This window comes from Poecile atricapillus, chromosome 16 (genome assembly GCF_030490865.1).
Source record: "Poecile atricapillus isolate bPoeAtr1 chromosome 16, bPoeAtr1.hap1, whole genome shotgun sequence".
Taxonomy (NCBI): Eukaryota; Metazoa; Chordata; class Aves; order Passeriformes; family Paridae; genus Poecile; species Poecile atricapillus.
Genome location: NC_081264.1, coordinates 11,778,115 through 11,794,641, shown reverse-complemented (window position 1 = coordinate 11,794,641; position 16,527 = coordinate 11,778,115). Strand labels below are relative to the sequence as shown.

The window sequence follows — 16,527 nt, the reverse complement described above, 5'->3', positions numbered from 1 at the left end:
GAACATGAAAATCACCTGAGAGTTCAACATAGCATTGTGTAACTATAATACCCTTTTTCAAAAAAGATTGAATAAAAAGCTGGTATTTGAGGGGCACAGAAGGCTTGATACAAAAAAAGTGTAAATCTGGTTGCCTGCTTTGCTCTGGGTTTGGTTGCTTGGTGTCTTCCCATTTCTCCCCTTCCCTCTGTTTGTAGACAGAGCTTTGAGTCTGTCTCTGCCTCATTTGTGTCATCTCTGATGCTTGTGCAGAGAAGTGGAGGGAAACAGCTCAAGTGTTATATCCCAATATTGTTTTATTTCAGTATGCACCTGTAGATATTTTGTTCGTTTCTTATGTTTGAATGTTATTGTGTTGGCTTTGCTTGTTTTTCTCTCAATGTTCTGGCTCTGGCTTTTAGAGTGCTGTAAGCTTTTGGCAGCTAACTTCATTTCTGCTCTCTTGCTGTGGCACAGGAAGTACCTGCGTGATGCAGATCGCCAGGTTCTGGCCCAGCAAGCCTTTGTGCTCACAGTGAAGGTGCTGGAGGACACTCTCAACGATCTCACACAGGTGAGGCAGCAGTGCACTTCATGCCTGGAACTTAGTAATTAGGTTTTCCAATGTTCTGTTCACTCATTTAGAGCTCCTGAGACTGAAGGGCTGCATTTATAAGCACTTATTTCAAATACTTTTTGTTTATATGCCACTACACAGAAAAATTCCTTCCAGCATTGTTGTTTTGGTTTTTTTAGTTTGAAATTTAGTAACAAGTACTGTTTTTGAAAATGAGTAAGTTTGGCTTGACTGTCCCTGAAACTTCAAATAATGGTAGATACATGTTGTGTACAAGAGCTCCATTTTCATGTGGGTTCCATAGGAAATTTCCTTTTAAAATGAGCTAAGATTCCTCTTGCTAAACAAGCCCAGCTTGGTGTTACATGCCTGGACACTTGCCACTGCTAGTCCTTGACAGCACCACACTTACTATTACATATAATTGTAATCTAGATTCAGTTTGTAAAAGCCATACAGGAACTAATCAGTTTCCAGGTTAAGGGATCTGGATATTGGGGCTTTACTTGGTTAATACATTCAAGGAAGAACTCGTTCCTGAGGATTTTCTAAGTTAACAGACTATAGGTTTAACAAATTAAATGAAAACTTTGTCAAGAACATTGGAACTCTGTATATGAAATAGTTTGTTCATTGGATGTAAGACTTGTATCATGATCAATTTTTAAAAGAAGAGATGATGTATTGTGATTTTCTACCTTTGGAACATCACCACAGTACAGAAAGTAAAATACTGTAGCAGGGTTTTGCCTACTTCTTGATCTATTAGCAAGAAGGTTACGTAAGAACAATGAAAGGAAAGATTCTTAAACTTGAGCTTGATCTGCAGCTGCCAAAAGAAACAGGTTGGGTTTTGATTTCAATATGTTAGAAGAAAAATTTGTGCAATTAAACCTTGGATTTCATTTAGTTGGATTCCTTAAGTGTGGACTGAAGCAGTGAGGGAAAATAAACATTGTGGCTTCAGGTCAGCCTGAGCTGTTGACACTTCCCTGCGGTGTTTTCACTTACTAAAATACTCCCAATTGTAAGATTTGTGGCCTGGATTAATTAATATTGAGGAACAAAAAAGAATGAACATAAAATAAATGCATTTTCTTCAGCAGAAGCAGTAATGAAAGATACTTGTCAGTATTCATGATAGTCACAGCTGTGCTCCAATGCTTTCTGATTTCAATGATTACAGAGAAGAATGATTTCTTTTATTAAGGTTTCAGAAGATCAGGGTTCCAAGTCTTCTAGCCTTGCTTCAGGAAGGATGACAACAGACGTCTCCAATAAAACTGGTGCTGAAGAGGGGAAGGATGTCCTTCCCAAAAAGCCAGTTTTATCAGATGGAGCAGTACACAGTGCTGAAAATGGAGTGAAGGAAGTGACCCAGGGACAAATTCCCAATGCTATGGACATATTAGAACCAGAGGACAGGAATGACAAGGAGATTAAAGAGCTTCCTGGCCCTGGTTCAGTTGAACCTATGGATCTTGATGGCTATTCCAATGACCCTGAAAAAATTGATTCTTCCTGTAAACGCAGCGAGCCAGAGCGTCTGCAGTCTGGCAGGAACGCGAGAGCTCCAGAGAGCCGGACTCCAGAGCTTTCCTTGGAAGAGCTCAGCATCAGCTCAAAACACCAGCAGCAGGCAGCCAAAGGAGCAGTTCAAGCAGTACCTACAGAAGAACCTGTCCAGAGGTCAAGCAGGAAGAGGAAATTACTTGAGGATGTGGAATCTGGAAAAACACTTCTGCTCGATGCTTATCGAGTCTGGCAGCAAGGTCAGAAGGTTATGGCCTATGACCTGGGCAAAATTGAGAAGATCATGTCTGAAACATACATGCTGATTAAACAGGTATTGTGTGTTTAGTTGTCATTGCTCTATGTGGCCTCAGATGTGGTTTTAGGATCTAACAGGAATTGCTAAACCAGGCAGTATGAAATTAACCCTATATCTGTTTAAAGCCTGGGGAGATAAACACCTCCCAAGGAACCATTCTCTTGATGAGGCCATTGCTGGGGATAGGGAGTAGGACCCTCCAGGTTTTGAAACTAAATTTCTGAAATGAGTTAAGAGCTGTAGTACCACTTAAGTGGTGTTTGTTCAGCTAAATGTTAGTTTGAATTGAGACAGCTGAGTATTTATCTGTGGATATGTGCTCCTGAATAACTTGGGGTCAGCATTTTGCTGTAGAACAGCTGCTTCTCCCCCTTGCTTCCATGCTCTACATCCCCATTTCGTCTCAATTTAATTAGATTTATAGATGACCTAAGTAATTATGGCTTCATTAGTTGTGATTCTGTGTTCAGGTGGATGAAGAAGCAGCACTTGAACAGGCAGTCAAGTTTTGCCAGGTGCATATGGGAGCATCAGCACAGAAACAGGTAAGCTCTGGAGCCTTTGAGTGCTGCTAACAAGCTTTTATGAGTCTGTACAGGCAAATCTGCTGCTCAGTGTCTGCAGCACCTAGAAATACCTACTTTTCCTTGGATTGGTGTCATCTAAGATAACTTCTGCTACATTAGTAGGAAGATCATCCCCTTTATTAGGGTCAGTGCTGTTTATGTCAGGCTTGCAGGACACTTTTCATGCCCAAAAGCTGTTGGGGAAACCCCAGACGATCTTCAAATTGAAATATTTATGGCATACTACAGTTTTCCTAATGTCCACATCTTAGCCCAGCATTTCATGGATGGTAATTACTTCTCTCTGCTCCCTAAGGGCTCCAGCCTCATCAGCTCTTGCCTTGCTGGCATTGCACTCTGCTGCAGAGATACCAGATAGCTTTTCTTTAATTCTATTAAATATAAACTGTTACTCAGTTTGTTTTTAGCTCGTAGTTTCTGGGTTTACCCAGCAAACAATTGCAAGAGCTTTAAAGGGATCATTATTTATCAGTCCTTAAAGCCAAGGAGAAAACTGGATGAATGACTAGGTTTATATTTTCCATAATTCTTGTTCAGTTAAAATGGGATTTTGTATAGTGCATCTCTTAGCAGAGTAATAGGAGAGGATGTAAGAGGAAAGGTAGGTGTTTTTTTCCTTTATTAGGTTTTCCTGGAAATAACTTTCTCCAATTTGTGCCCCTCAGGAAGTCAGTAACATTGTTCCATTGAACTACAGAAATGAGCAAAAATGTCAAGGGAGGTATTTAGTAGAAGTGTTGACTTGCCTGTAGTCTGGTATTTCAGGTTTTAAATTTTTTTAATAAATAAATGTTAGCTCAGCATGGTAAGTACTTTTCAGTTTATTTTGGGGGAAAAATAGACGTCATCACACTGTGATTTATGTCTTTAAAATAAAAAGAATTTGCTAGAAAGTGTCTTTAAAAAGTAATATTACTGTTCTTTTTTTGGCTGCGTTCACCTTTTTAAAAACCACTCACCAAATTCTCTTGTATCAACCCAATTCCTTGCTGGGCTTTCTTGAAGGTTCTGGGAATGTCATTGCTATTCCAGTTCTTCCAGCACAGTCACCAGTTACTCAAACATGTGACAAAACATGAGAATGGTGAAAAACCTGCACAGAAACTAATCTTGAGAGCAGACACAATAGGTGAGCTAGTATTTAACAGCACTGGAAGCAATAAGATTTCCTGTTAAATCACTTGAAATTAAACATACCCCTTAACATGCTGCACTTGGAAGCTTTCCCTTTTAGGAAGCAGTCCCAGCTAACGAGGTTATTACATCCTGCAGTCTCATTTTCATCTGCTTCTAGCAGGATCTTGCAAGCTGTGTGAAGCTGCTCGTACAGCACTGTGAATTAGTGTGGAGACACAGGAATAGCCACTCTTGTAGACATCTGTCTGTTTTCAGCAGACTGAATCCTGTTTTATTTAAAATTGGCAAGTATTTGCCTTCTGTAAGCAAATGATGTCATCTATAGAGCTGCCGCAGCCGGGGGAAAATGCTTTGTTCCTGGATAGTTTGAGTGGGTTTGCAGGGCCTGTGGTTCTTCAGTCACTTAACCCAAGAAATTGACAGTAAAAAACAAAAAAAAAAAGCACAAAATCCACCTTGATCTATGTCTTTCTCAGCTGGCTGTTGTATTTTTAAGTTCCAGGCATTATGTGGCTTTTTTATGAAAGTTTTCATTTGCTACTAAAATTAGGCATTACTTAAATTCTGGCTTTTCAACTTTCTCCCAGACCAGTCAGAGTTTCTAACCTAAATATTTAACAACAATGTTAAAATCTCCTTCTCTGCCTCTCCAGGCACAAGCAGGAAACAATAGAGCAGTCAGTAAGTGGAACTGGACCAAGTGGATGCTTACATTTCTGTGAGGAGATCTAATCTTTCTAATAGCTTGGCAATGCTGTGACCCTTTGACTTGGTTTCAGAAGTCCTATTTATGAGTGATGCTAACTTGTTTCGAGCCAATGAGAGGCACATCACTTATAAAGTCAGCTAAAAACATGGGAAGTGGCTGAGAAAGGTTGGCTTCCAGCTTTGAAGAAGGCAGAAAAGTGGTACAAAGCCTTGCCATGATAAGTTCCAGTGGAGAAATTGGAGTGTTTTCCATTGGGAGGTTCCAGTAATTGATAAAAAGTTCTGTTCTGTGTAAGTTTCTGGGATGTTTCTTTCAGTATTCAGTGCTAATACTTTTTTTTAGTGATATATTCATCAACTTCACATTTTGACTCACAATTTACAGAGTGGTGATGTTACATTTTTTAAGTGCTGATATTAATGCTGTTGTGGAGAAAGGTGTGGCCAAAAGTAATTCCTCCACTTTTTGTCCTTTTCTCTTTCAATTCTTAAGTGTGAATAAGACTTCTGATATACACCTATGAAATGGGCTGGAATCCAGTGGTGGCTGCTGGGTCATTAGCAGTCAAGTAACTCAAGTTATACTGGAGATTAATTGACTTTCTGATCAAGCAACATTTTGAAGGTTTCTTGTTCTTTGATTTTTCTGTCTGAGACTGTTATCTAAAAGATTTGCAGAGATCCTGAAAGCAGCCATCTATTGCTCTGAGTTATATTTTTAGTCTTGCCAACTGTGATTTTCATATGAAATTAATGGTCCCTGGAAATGGAATATGAAGGAGGCCTTGTTGAGGGAGAATGAAAGATTGAGGCAGACTAGTTTGATTTTGTAGTAGCATTGTACTTAAATATGTGGACCTGAGGACCAAGGAGGGGAGATGTTGGCAGAAAGCAGTTACAAGTATTCAAGATAATTAGAGAATTCCTAATAAGCTTTTCCATTGACTGCCTAAAATTGCTCTTAAATTCTTCATTTTATGCTGCTAAGGACATACTGACATGGGAAAGTTACTGCAGTACAAGCTAAGATGAAGCATTGTATTGCACAGAATATTCTGTAAATGCATGTGGAGATACTTCTGTTTAAGAACCCATCTGTCTTCTTTTTTCCTGCAATCTGAAAAGGTATTTTTATTACTGTGGACTTAATATTAAATTCCTTAATACTAAAAGTACACCTTTCACCAGTGTTAAAAGTCATGGCAGTTAAAACTCTGTGGTTGTGTGTTGGGATCTAATGTATCACTAATCCTGAGAACTGAATTTATATAAAACAGATAGCTAAAAAAAATTGTAAAAATCAACATTGTACTCAGGGCTGGCTTTAACATCTCTAAAAATACGAGAGTGTTCAGAGGCAAAGTTCCAAAATGCCACTGAGTCTCTGGTCCTGTGTTTTGACCCCTGAGAATGTGGGACTCTGTGTAGAAAGCCCTGGTAAGGGGTAGTGTTGTAGGAGCTGAAATTTCTATTGGCTCTTCAAGATATAGTATATCATCCAAATGTCATGAGAAGGGGCTATTTCAACATTGCTGAGTTATTTAAGACTCACTGCTGCTTTAGCCAAAAAATCCTTGCTCTGGGACCAACTCCATCCCTGAAGTGTCAGGGAGAGAAAGGAAATTTTCAGCTGCTCTTTCCTGCTCCATCTGCCAGGTCTCGAGCTCTCCCTGCTTGGTTCTGACTGCCCAAATCTTCCCCTTCACCTTCTGCACAGGAACACACCATGGCCACCTTCTCCCCTGGCTGATGCCAAACTCCAGGTGCTTTCCCCATTTCCCTGTCTGAACCTACAGTCAAAACACATCAGCAGATTTCAGTGTCAGCTCTGATTAAAACTGCTGCTTCAATGAAGCTACCACCAGAATCAAAACAATGAATTTTATTATAAACACAATCAGGTTATGCAAATGTGCCTTTCAGGCTCCTGGCAGGCTGCCAGGGTGATCCCCAGTTTTATGAAGTTTTGCTGCTGCTGTAATATGAAAGTTGTAGTTCCTGATGGAAGGTGCTGGTTTAGTGCTTTTCCTGCCCTTCTGTAGCTCCAGAACAGGTAAATGGGCTCCTGTTTTCTCCTTCCACCGGTGTTTGCCTCTTCCCAGGACTGGTGATGAGTGATCTGAATCCACAACCTCGTCCTGAAGAATTTTAGGGGATCATTGGTGGGTTTGATCTCTGAGGGCTGTGCTGAAACCACACACAAGAAGCTGAGATTGACTCTGGAGCGTGGGTCTGGTGATGGTCCAGCCCCTGTGGTGGACCTTAAGTGAATGTGATACTTCACTTGGAATGGGAAAACATTTTCTGCTGTGAGTGAAGCTAGAGGGCACTCCCATGGATCTTTTCCCTTCTGCTGTGGAATGCAGTCAGCACTGCAGTGACATGGGCTCTCAGGCATTTTTCTTCAAGTAGAAAACTTGAGAGTGACTTGTTTGAACTGCCTTGGGTGTCTAGAGCGTTTTCTTCTCGAATTCTCACATTAAAAAACCCCCACAAAGCAACAAACCACCAAGCTGTTCTCTTCAGGAAACAGCTAAAAGCCTTCTGTAAAGGCACTTTGCTGGGAATGGGAGGAGATTAGGAGAATATTAAATAATTAGAAAATAATCATCTTCTACCTCATGTGTTTTCTCCCCCTTTTTGTTCCACCCACATGCTGCTAATTTTCATCTTTTCTTCCTGCACATCAAGACGTCAGAGACTGCTTACAGAAAAAGTTGTTTTTCCTGAGTTGTCTGTATGCTTTATTAATGCAGCAAAGATGACAAGAAAGGAGGGGGAAGGAGGAGGTGGGGATGGGGAGGGGGGGGACAAAAGGACGAGCTCTTTCATGGTCTCCTACCAAAGGGTGACCATTTTGTTCACTGTTGCATTTGCCAGTTGCCATGGCATCCCCCTCTCACTCTATCCTGGAGGTGTATTCTTGATATAATTAACAGCTCTCCTCCTTCTGTCTCCTGCAGAAAGCAATCATTAAGTGAACATGAAGGAAAGAAAAGACACTTTTTATCTTTTACTTTGTATATTAATGTTTTTCATCCTGCTACCTGGTCCCTCTTGGTCCAGTAATGATGTTTTTGTGTATGGAAGCGTTGCTGCAATGTGGTTGCTTGTGTAGAGCAGGACATTAAGCCCCTGCATGTATTTGTGTTAATGGGGGATTTAGTTAGGCTAGAGTTCAATCTTCTGTGTGTAAACCTTTGTTATTTTCAATATATAAAGTGGTCTTGGTGAAATACAAGGTTCTTCAGAATCTTGATCATGGATATTGCTGGTATTTCTGAAGCACCTAGAGGAAAACTTCCAAATGAGATTTCTTTCAAATGCTGCTGTAGAGAGTTTGAGGGTGAGGGGGGAAAAAAAGAAAGGCTAGGCATTATTTATTTAAAGCACAATATTGAGCTGGAATTGGAGTGGTGATACTGTGGAGCATAGTGTTCAGCAGTTTGTGTGACAGCTTCCAGGCTGTGTGAGGATGTGCTGGTGTCCTGAAAAAATGCACCTTTGTGAGAGGTTGGCTCTGACTTCAGTCCCACTAGAGTGCTAAACTCAGGCATGGGAGTAATTGGGGAAAAAAATAAAAAAATACCACAAGAAAATGTTATGTAACAGTTGCAGTTCCAGCATCTTTCATTAGGAAACTTTTGTTGGGAAAACTCTCACTTTCCCTTTCTTTGGAACATTTGCTTGTTAATTTTTCCCAGAGCCACAGAGCACTGAGCCCTCCCAAAAGCAGGAGAGGAAAAGTTGCTGTAGGATTTCTCTGTTTTACAAAATGTGTTTTGAAAAAACAGTATGGTAAAAATAAACCCTTGGTCAGGTTCTCTGGTTTATGACTTCACAGGCTACAAAGTAAAAAATTTTCTCATGTTTTATCTTAATGATGGATTTCTTTTAGCTGCTGCTGAAGTGCCTCACTGGGAACTGTAGGGAGCTATTTTTTCCAGTAACATCTGTGAAAAAATTCTGCACTTTTGCTGTTAATTTTATTGGTGGAAGGCTGTCCCAGTGCTGGATTTCCAGCATTTTCCTTACTTGTTTTTACATCAGCTTTCAACATGGGAAGGGTTTGTCCATCACTCTGAATGAACTCTTTGAGGAATATGCTGAAATAGTCAAGGCTATAACAAATAGAGACTGTTTTTGTAACCTAAGTCAGAAACAGCCACAATTCACACAGACATCCATCCTAATTATTCATTTAAATTTCAGCTTTATACATTCTTCAAAATGAAAAGCAGTTTTTGCTAAGTCTTTTAAAGGAGAGAAATAAGTCAGTGGGCTCTTTATTGAGCCAGTGGATCATCCATGACACCTCATTTGGATATTAATAATAAGCCTTAAATATTCTTTCTATCCACTTTGATACACTAATCAATGCAAAAGTAGTACTGCATACCCTTCAGTACCTCATGGTTTTTTAAAAAAATCTAGAAAGAAGTCCAGTCTTGACCAGAGGAACCTGTAATTAAAATGAAAGACAGGAAGAAGTCAGATAAAAGAGTTTTTATCTTAATTCAGTTATATTCACATGTTCTGTAAGTAACATTAAATGTAAGAAAATATTAGTTTCTTCTTGATGACTAAAACCACTTTGTAATAGTGGTGGTAACAGAGACACTGAGCCTGCTGAGGTGGATTGGAGAGGGAAAAAGGAAAAGTTCTGACTGAGTCAGAACTGAGTTTTGGCTTAGTACCACAGCAAAGTAAAAACTAAAAAATAATCTTCTGATGAGAAACCACATAAAACAGTGCTACAGGTTTGTCACTGCCTCTCAGTTTCTACTGTCTGCCTATGGAAAACAAGCTTTCTTATCCCTTCCTGTTGGTTTAGCAGTAGAGCTAGATGGACATAAAAGGCTTCTGGTAAATCCAGGACTTGCTGTAGTGGGTTTTTCTGGGTTTATTTCTCAGCTGGGTGTTATGAGGTGCTGTTTTCCTGGAGATCTGCAGGATGATGAAATGTGGCCCCATCAGTCCTGAGCAGTGCAGTTCATGGCACTCCCTGAGCTGCCTTTTGGGAATAGCATCACTTAACAGATCAGAGGTGCTGGAATTCTTGCCCCTGCATTAAACCCAAAATCTTTTCAAGAACGTGTGCCTCGCTGTGGTGCTCATTTTAGCTTTGTGCTTCTGGATGGTCTTCAGTTTGTGAGTGCAGTAAAAACACACAAAGCAGGTTTAGATCCCTTTTCTTAATGCTCTGTGAGGTGGTGAGCACACAGTAGCCAACAATGGTTTTTTTAATGCTTGGCTCTGATTTTAAAGAAAGCTTTCTCCTTTTTCTTCCACCCCCACCCCCTCTTTTGAGAAAACAAAGTCAGTGTGATTTTTTTTTTATTTTTCCTCCCAAAGCCTCTGTTTCATTGGGTTGAAAAGAACCTGTCTGTTTACAGCAGCCTGAGACAACTCTTCCCCAGGTCACATCTGGAAAGTTCCCTTTAAGTATAAACACAATAATCTTTGTGTTGCTTTCTTTTGTGTAAGGCTGCACTTTTTGATTACACATTAGAATTTTTGGTCATGGTTTTCCTGAGTCAGAAACATCATGTTAGTTTCAGCTTTATTCTTTTTTGTAAATAAAATGTTTCAATTCTCTGGAAAAAGAGCTGGGATGCTTCATCCTGGTGAGGAGAAGAATAATGGAGGATAAGGTTATGGGATTGTGGTCTTGAGCAGAAAGGAAGGAACTGGACAAGAGGCAGCATCTAAAGTTGCAGCAAGAGAAATTTGGATGAAGTGATTGGAAACAAATGTTCACTGGGAAGGTGGTAAAACACTAGAAAGGGGCCTGGAGGGGCTGTTGAATCTCCTTCCTTGGCAGTGTTTGGACTGGCCCTGGGCCCCAGTGAGCTGATGGAACTGGGAATTCAGCTCTGCTTCGAGCTGGAGACCTCCAGAGGTCCCTTCCAGCAGCAATTATTCCATGGGGTTGCACTCTCTCTAATAATTTTTGTCTGAATACCATCCAAATACTGCTGAGTTACTTTCCAAATGTCCTCTTTCTGGCTCTGCAAAGAGCTGTGCATTTTTGTAGAAATGCAGTTTGAGGTGCAGATCCTTTTTTAACTTAGAGCTACCTCAGTAGTACCTTCATGTGTTTCTCTGGGAGAAAAAAATTTGGATACAACAGAAGCACAGAAATGTCAGGTTCTACATCATCTATTATGCAAGTTAATGAAGTGCATGGGTGTGAAGGGCTTTCCCTTTAAATCACAGCTGAAAACATTTCCTCAAGTGATCTCACTTGTGGTTTTATCTCCCTCAGGTTTGTGTGATCCCATTTGTGTGTTCAGACCTTTAGTTTTGGATCTGCTTTCAGAGGCAGAATAGAACTGTTTTTTGATCCAATGTGGTAATTGTTGTGAATATAGCTGCTGTATTTATTTATTTTATTTTTTTTTTTGTGTACACATAGAATCTGGCAGGTTTTAATTGTATGCTTTTTAGAGATTGATTAATCAAGTTCAGGAACTTCAAAAATACATTCTGCCAATTATTTTTTTTAAAATGTACTTGTGTGCTCTCTACCTTTGAATTTTAAGTATGCATTCTCTCCCCCTGAAAGTTCCTCTGTTCTCTCAGTGAAATTCTACTGACTTGTCTGGCTTTGTAATGAATCTTTGGTCATCTAGGACATTAGGGTCCAATTTGATTTTGCATTTGACAGCTGAACCCTGTTTCTGTTTCAGACCTTCATACTCTTATCACCATGGTTAAAATGAGGGTTTTTTTTTCTTGGTAGAGGTATAAGACAAACAATTAAACATCTGAGAATTCTATCTAACTGAATCTTTTACAGTCCAATAAATCTTCATTAAATGAAGACTGTAAAGAGTGTAAAATAAATGCTTTCTGTGGCCTCACAAGCAAGAACACTTTATTTGATTACTGATAAGAATTATAGAGAAGATACTTGTTTTATGGGTACTTTTATTCCCTTCTTTGGTGAATTTATGTCCCACTTCTACCTTCTGTCTATATAACAAATGGCAGTGCATTAAATTTTTAGCACTGGCTTTGGAGAAGAGCATTGCTCTTGTGCCTCTCTCACTTGTGCACAGGCAGCAGATCCTCCTGAGCCTCTTTCAACTGGACCTCAGTGTTACCCAGTCCTGCAGTTGTCAGGAATTTATGATTTGGAGTTGTGCTGATCTCTTATTTCACAAGTGAATACATTTTTCTATTTTCTCCATTTCTTCTCTCATCATTCACTAAGAATTATTTCTTGTGATAATTGGCAAAGTCTCTTAAAGCGCTGCAGATCTGTTTGTTCAGGTCAAGCACTTGTCAACGTATTTTTAAATGAAAGAAATATGTTTCTGTTTCCAGGAGATTGTAACTCATGCTTAATTACAGAGTTCAGGAAAGCATGTTATGTTGTGAGGGATGTGTTAAATTAAACTTTGTAAATGTGAATAAGTGTTCAAGTGCTAGTTTGGGAAATAGACCATAAAGAACAGAAAAATAATCCATAAAGGAGAAAAGATTTCTTTGGAATAGTGATTGGGTCACTGTTATATTATATTCACTTTAAAGAGAGTGTTTGCTGTCTATAAAATGTGCTGTTTGCAGTACTCACTGAAGCAGGTAGCACAGAGTTAGTGACATTTTCTCACTGCTGCCCCTTTTTCTGTGCAGTCAACAGGGGAAGCACCCACAACCCCAAAGCACACGAAGGACAACAGAGAGAGCTTCTTCCCAGTAGCACCAGCCATGCTGCATCCCACCCCAGTGAATCCAGACACTGTGACTCCTGAAAACCTCCTGAGACTGAATGATCTGCATTCCAAATCCAAACCAGCCTCTTCTTCTTCATCCTCCTCCTCCTCGGCATCCTCAGTGCCGCCGTCCCAGGAGTCCCAGCGGGACACGGAGCAGCCCCGGAGCCAGAGCACAGAGGCTGCCCCCGGCATGGGGGATGTTGCTCGTGGTAAGTCCCAGCCAGGGAGAACATTCTGGCCTCCTCTAAGCAGTTTCCATGTGATGAGTTAATGCCTGAGTTCTGATTCTGGCCTGTTTTCTGGTCACTTCACCACGCTCAAAAGGCTACACAGATTTTTGTCTTGGTCCTGAAGCAGGTGCACCTGCATAATCAATACAAACTTTAATTTATAGGATAGACTAAAAGAGTGACCACTCTATGTAACCTGTATGTGAAATCATGAAACAGCAGCCTGAAAATAGTCATCCCTTTTAGAGAATTGAAGTCTCTAGCAGCATTAAAATTATTTTTTTCTTCAGTGAGTTGAGGATCCAGTTCTTTTAACATTTTAAAAGATTTAAGGTATCTTGAAGTGATTACAATTAAAATAAACTGGTGAGCAGCCTACATCTGTCTTAGAAGTGCTTGATTAATATAATTAGCTGCACAGCTCTCACTGGCCAGCATATGTGAGTGTGGAGATACATAATACTGATGAGCAATATTCTACACGGTCTAGAAAGTTAGCTTATCATCACTGTTATATTTCACATTTCAGAAAAGAAGCATCTAATGGGACCTGTGTGTTGGAATGTGTTATTTATAGCCCTGGTGTGGTTATGTGCCAGGTTAGAGCACAGGAAAGGACTGAAGAAACCAAACAAATGTTATTTATTCTCTAGCATGATTGTGTGATACGTTTATGAATGTATTATGTAATTGGTCCTATGCAGTTTTCTAGATGAGGAAAGACTAAATGAGAATGCTGTCATTTGCTTTACTGCTGTCATGGCAGGCTGGCTCATTAGCAGCCCAAAAATCTCTGTGCCAGGCAATACTGATCCACTTTGGGGAGTGAAGGAAGGTTAGACCCAATTTCAGCCTTGCCTTGGGTGCCCAAAGAGGTGGTTGGGAATATTTGTGGGACACTGTGCATGTTAAGGAGGCAGATCACCTGCCATAGCCTGTACTTTGCTGCAACTTTAGCAGAAACACTGTCTGAAAAAGCATCTGCTGCTGCCTGTGCTCACTCCATCTGTTCACAAGCCTGGGCCCAGCACTACTCACAAAATGCCTCAGACAAGTCATGGGAGCCCAGATAAAGTTATGAATGAAGCACGTACAGAACAGGTATTGTGGAACATGGTGCATGAAGATACAGTGGAAACAGTGTCCAGGTTTGTGAGACAGGATGTTTTCTTAGTTTGGAATTGTGACTTGATAACGTTTTTGTCTTTATGCCTTTGGTATGTCATTTCTTTCCTTATGTAATCAGCCTTGGTATTTGAATGCACATGGTCTGAATTCATCAGCAGTGAAGAGCAAGTTAGGGAGAAATTGGCAAATTTCTCAAGTTTTCCCAATTTGCTAATCTCTGAGTACAGAACAAAATTGAAATGTAACATCTAGTATCAGCAGTTGTATTGTCTAATTTTCCTTTTTCACAATTCCAGGGACAGATTGTCTTAGGAAGGGAAAAGAGAAAAGTGGAGTGATGAGGAAGGGATGGCTTAGTCTGTGTGTAAATTACATTTGTTACTGTCCTTGGGAAGCAAAAGAATGGAGTTGCCTGGTGTCATAAGATGTCTTGTCTGGCTTGTTCAGCAGGGAGTAATTTGGGTTTGTGCCTAGACAACAGGGGAGGAAAAAATGAATCCTGTGTGAAGCTGTTATGTGCTTCCTAAGGAGGCTGGTGTAGGGATGACAATGCTGGGAAGAACTCACACATTCTTCTGGTTTTCAGGCAGAACTCAGGAGCATTTCTGATGTGCTTTCCCCTCTGCAATTCCCCAGGCCACGTCGCAGTGATTGGAACATTTATTTTAATCTTTTGACTTTCTGGGCTTTGTTAAGGTTGTAGAGTTAGATATTGTTCATTCTTCTTTGATGTTTTCTATGCATCATCTTGGTTGAGGGAGATGGAAGGGTTAGCTGCCAGAATTACACCCCTGAAGCTGAAGATCAAGAGGCTCTCTCCAAAGCTCAGTGCTGAATGCATGTGTTGTACCTGGCTCTCAGCCCTACCTGACAGGTCATTTTTCTAGCTGAGAGAGACACCAATTACTGCTGGGTCCTTTCTTCTTTTCTTTTTAATTCTCCTACCTTTGCATCCACCTCCTCTAAAAAGAATTATTTATAATTCTGTTACAACCCTTTTTCATTTGCCTTCCATTAGTTCTGTTTGGGTAAAAACTCCTCCCATTTTTAGAGTAAACTGTTTTCAAGTTTTTTGTCTCATCACCTCTACCTGTACCTACATATTCATGTGGAAGTATTACACATCAGAGAGGATTAACTGCTCTTGTTTTCTCTGATTTCACCCAGGAAAAAGATTTTTTTCTTCCCCAAGCATTGTTGATGCTATGCCACTCATTTCTGATGTAAATATTTTCCTGAGATTGTGTCTAGTGCATGACCAACTGGCACAGAATGCAGCGTGGTGGAGTCCAGCAGCACAGGGATGATGGTGGCAGTTTCAGCAAGACATCTTCCTACTTTTTGGGTATAAATGTACTTGGGACTCTTAGACTTCCTAACTCTGCCTAACGTTTCTCTGGGGAAGCTAAAATAGGACAATTAGGGTAAACTCCCTCCAGCCTGTCACTGTTCCAGTATTACATGGCTCTAAATTGCTGGAAAATCTTGACATTTTCTTCTTCACTGTCCTTATTGCAATAATGATTTTTATGAGGAATGAACAGGAAAATATTCACATTTGAGTTCTGATACTAAGAGGAGGTTTTTATACCTGGAATTATTTAAAGTTCTGTGTTTTGCTTAAAAGCAGCTATTTACCAAGTTGGAATATAAAATTCAAGTAGAAGACTCTCCACTATTAATTTTTTGTCCATTTAAGGCCTAAGCAGTTTAATATGAAAGCAAGGTCATGATAAAGCTGTCCAAACTTAGAAATTTAAAGCTAGGGAAGACATTTCTTTGTGTTGTGCAGGGAAGTGGTGTTCCATAAGCCATGGGAATCTCCTGCTGTAATTTCTGATGTTTGTGAAATGGGCAAAAGAAGGGAAGGAGAGGTGTAAATACAATTCAATCTGTAGGACTTTGAGAGTTTTAGAAGCATAAGAAATAAATACAAGTGAGGACAGTTTCATGGAAAGATGAGCAATGAAGTTAAATTGTTTAAGTGTGTAAAGGCAACTGCAGAATCCTTGAAAGGCAATTAAAGAGGGTTTTGAAGTGGGAAGTCTTAAGAATTCAGTAACATTCAGTAGTGTTGGAATGTGACATTTCACCCTGTAGGATAACTGGGTGCTGGAGTCATAGGAGAACATTTAAGGTGTAAGGAGCATCTTTTTGCAGAAATCTGCAACTTAGTTCATTTTAGCAGCTGATCCATGACTTTAGGTAGATGGGGGATTCTCAGAAGACTGAGGAGACTGAATGTTTTCCTAAGGCATCACTCCAGAGAATGTAAACCTTGTGCATGGCACAAGGGCCCACCTGGATTCCTTGTAGTTTCTAGATACCCAGGCATCAGTGGACATCCACAATTCCTGTTTCTGAGTGAAATAATGGAGATTGTACTTTGCCATCGTGAAGTTGAGCTTAACCTCATTACTGATCTCAGTGGCTCCTGAGTTTGCTTGTCATGAATTTCCAAAGACAAACACAGATTTTAAGAGCCTGTAGTTCAGTGTTTTGACAATTTTCTTATTACACAAAGGTATCTGTTCCTGTTGGCCATGCCTTATTTTAACTATGCATTTCAATTCCAATTTTCATGTACTTTTTAAGTGACTGTAAGTAGTAACATTCAACCCTCTTA

General features: G+C 40.0%; 1 protein-coding gene across 4 annotated transcripts in view; it reads left to right on the top strand.

Moving 5' to 3' along the window:
* CABIN1 (calcineurin binding protein 1) overlaps nt 1-16,527 on the top strand; it is a 105,390-nt gene that overhangs the window by 77,207 nt on the left and 11,656 nt on the right. For all 4 annotated transcript variants that reach the window (XM_058851593.1, XM_058851594.1, XM_058851590.1 and 1 more), the window contains exons 32-35: nt 457-553; nt 1,767-2,402; nt 2,858-2,932; nt 12,461-12,752. In XM_058851593.1, coding sequence (XP_058707576.1) covers nt 457-553; nt 1,767-2,402; nt 2,858-2,932; nt 12,461-12,752 — 1,100 coding nt within the window. The remainder of the gene's footprint in view (nt 1-456; nt 554-1,766; nt 2,403-2,857; nt 2,933-12,460; nt 12,753-16,527) is intronic.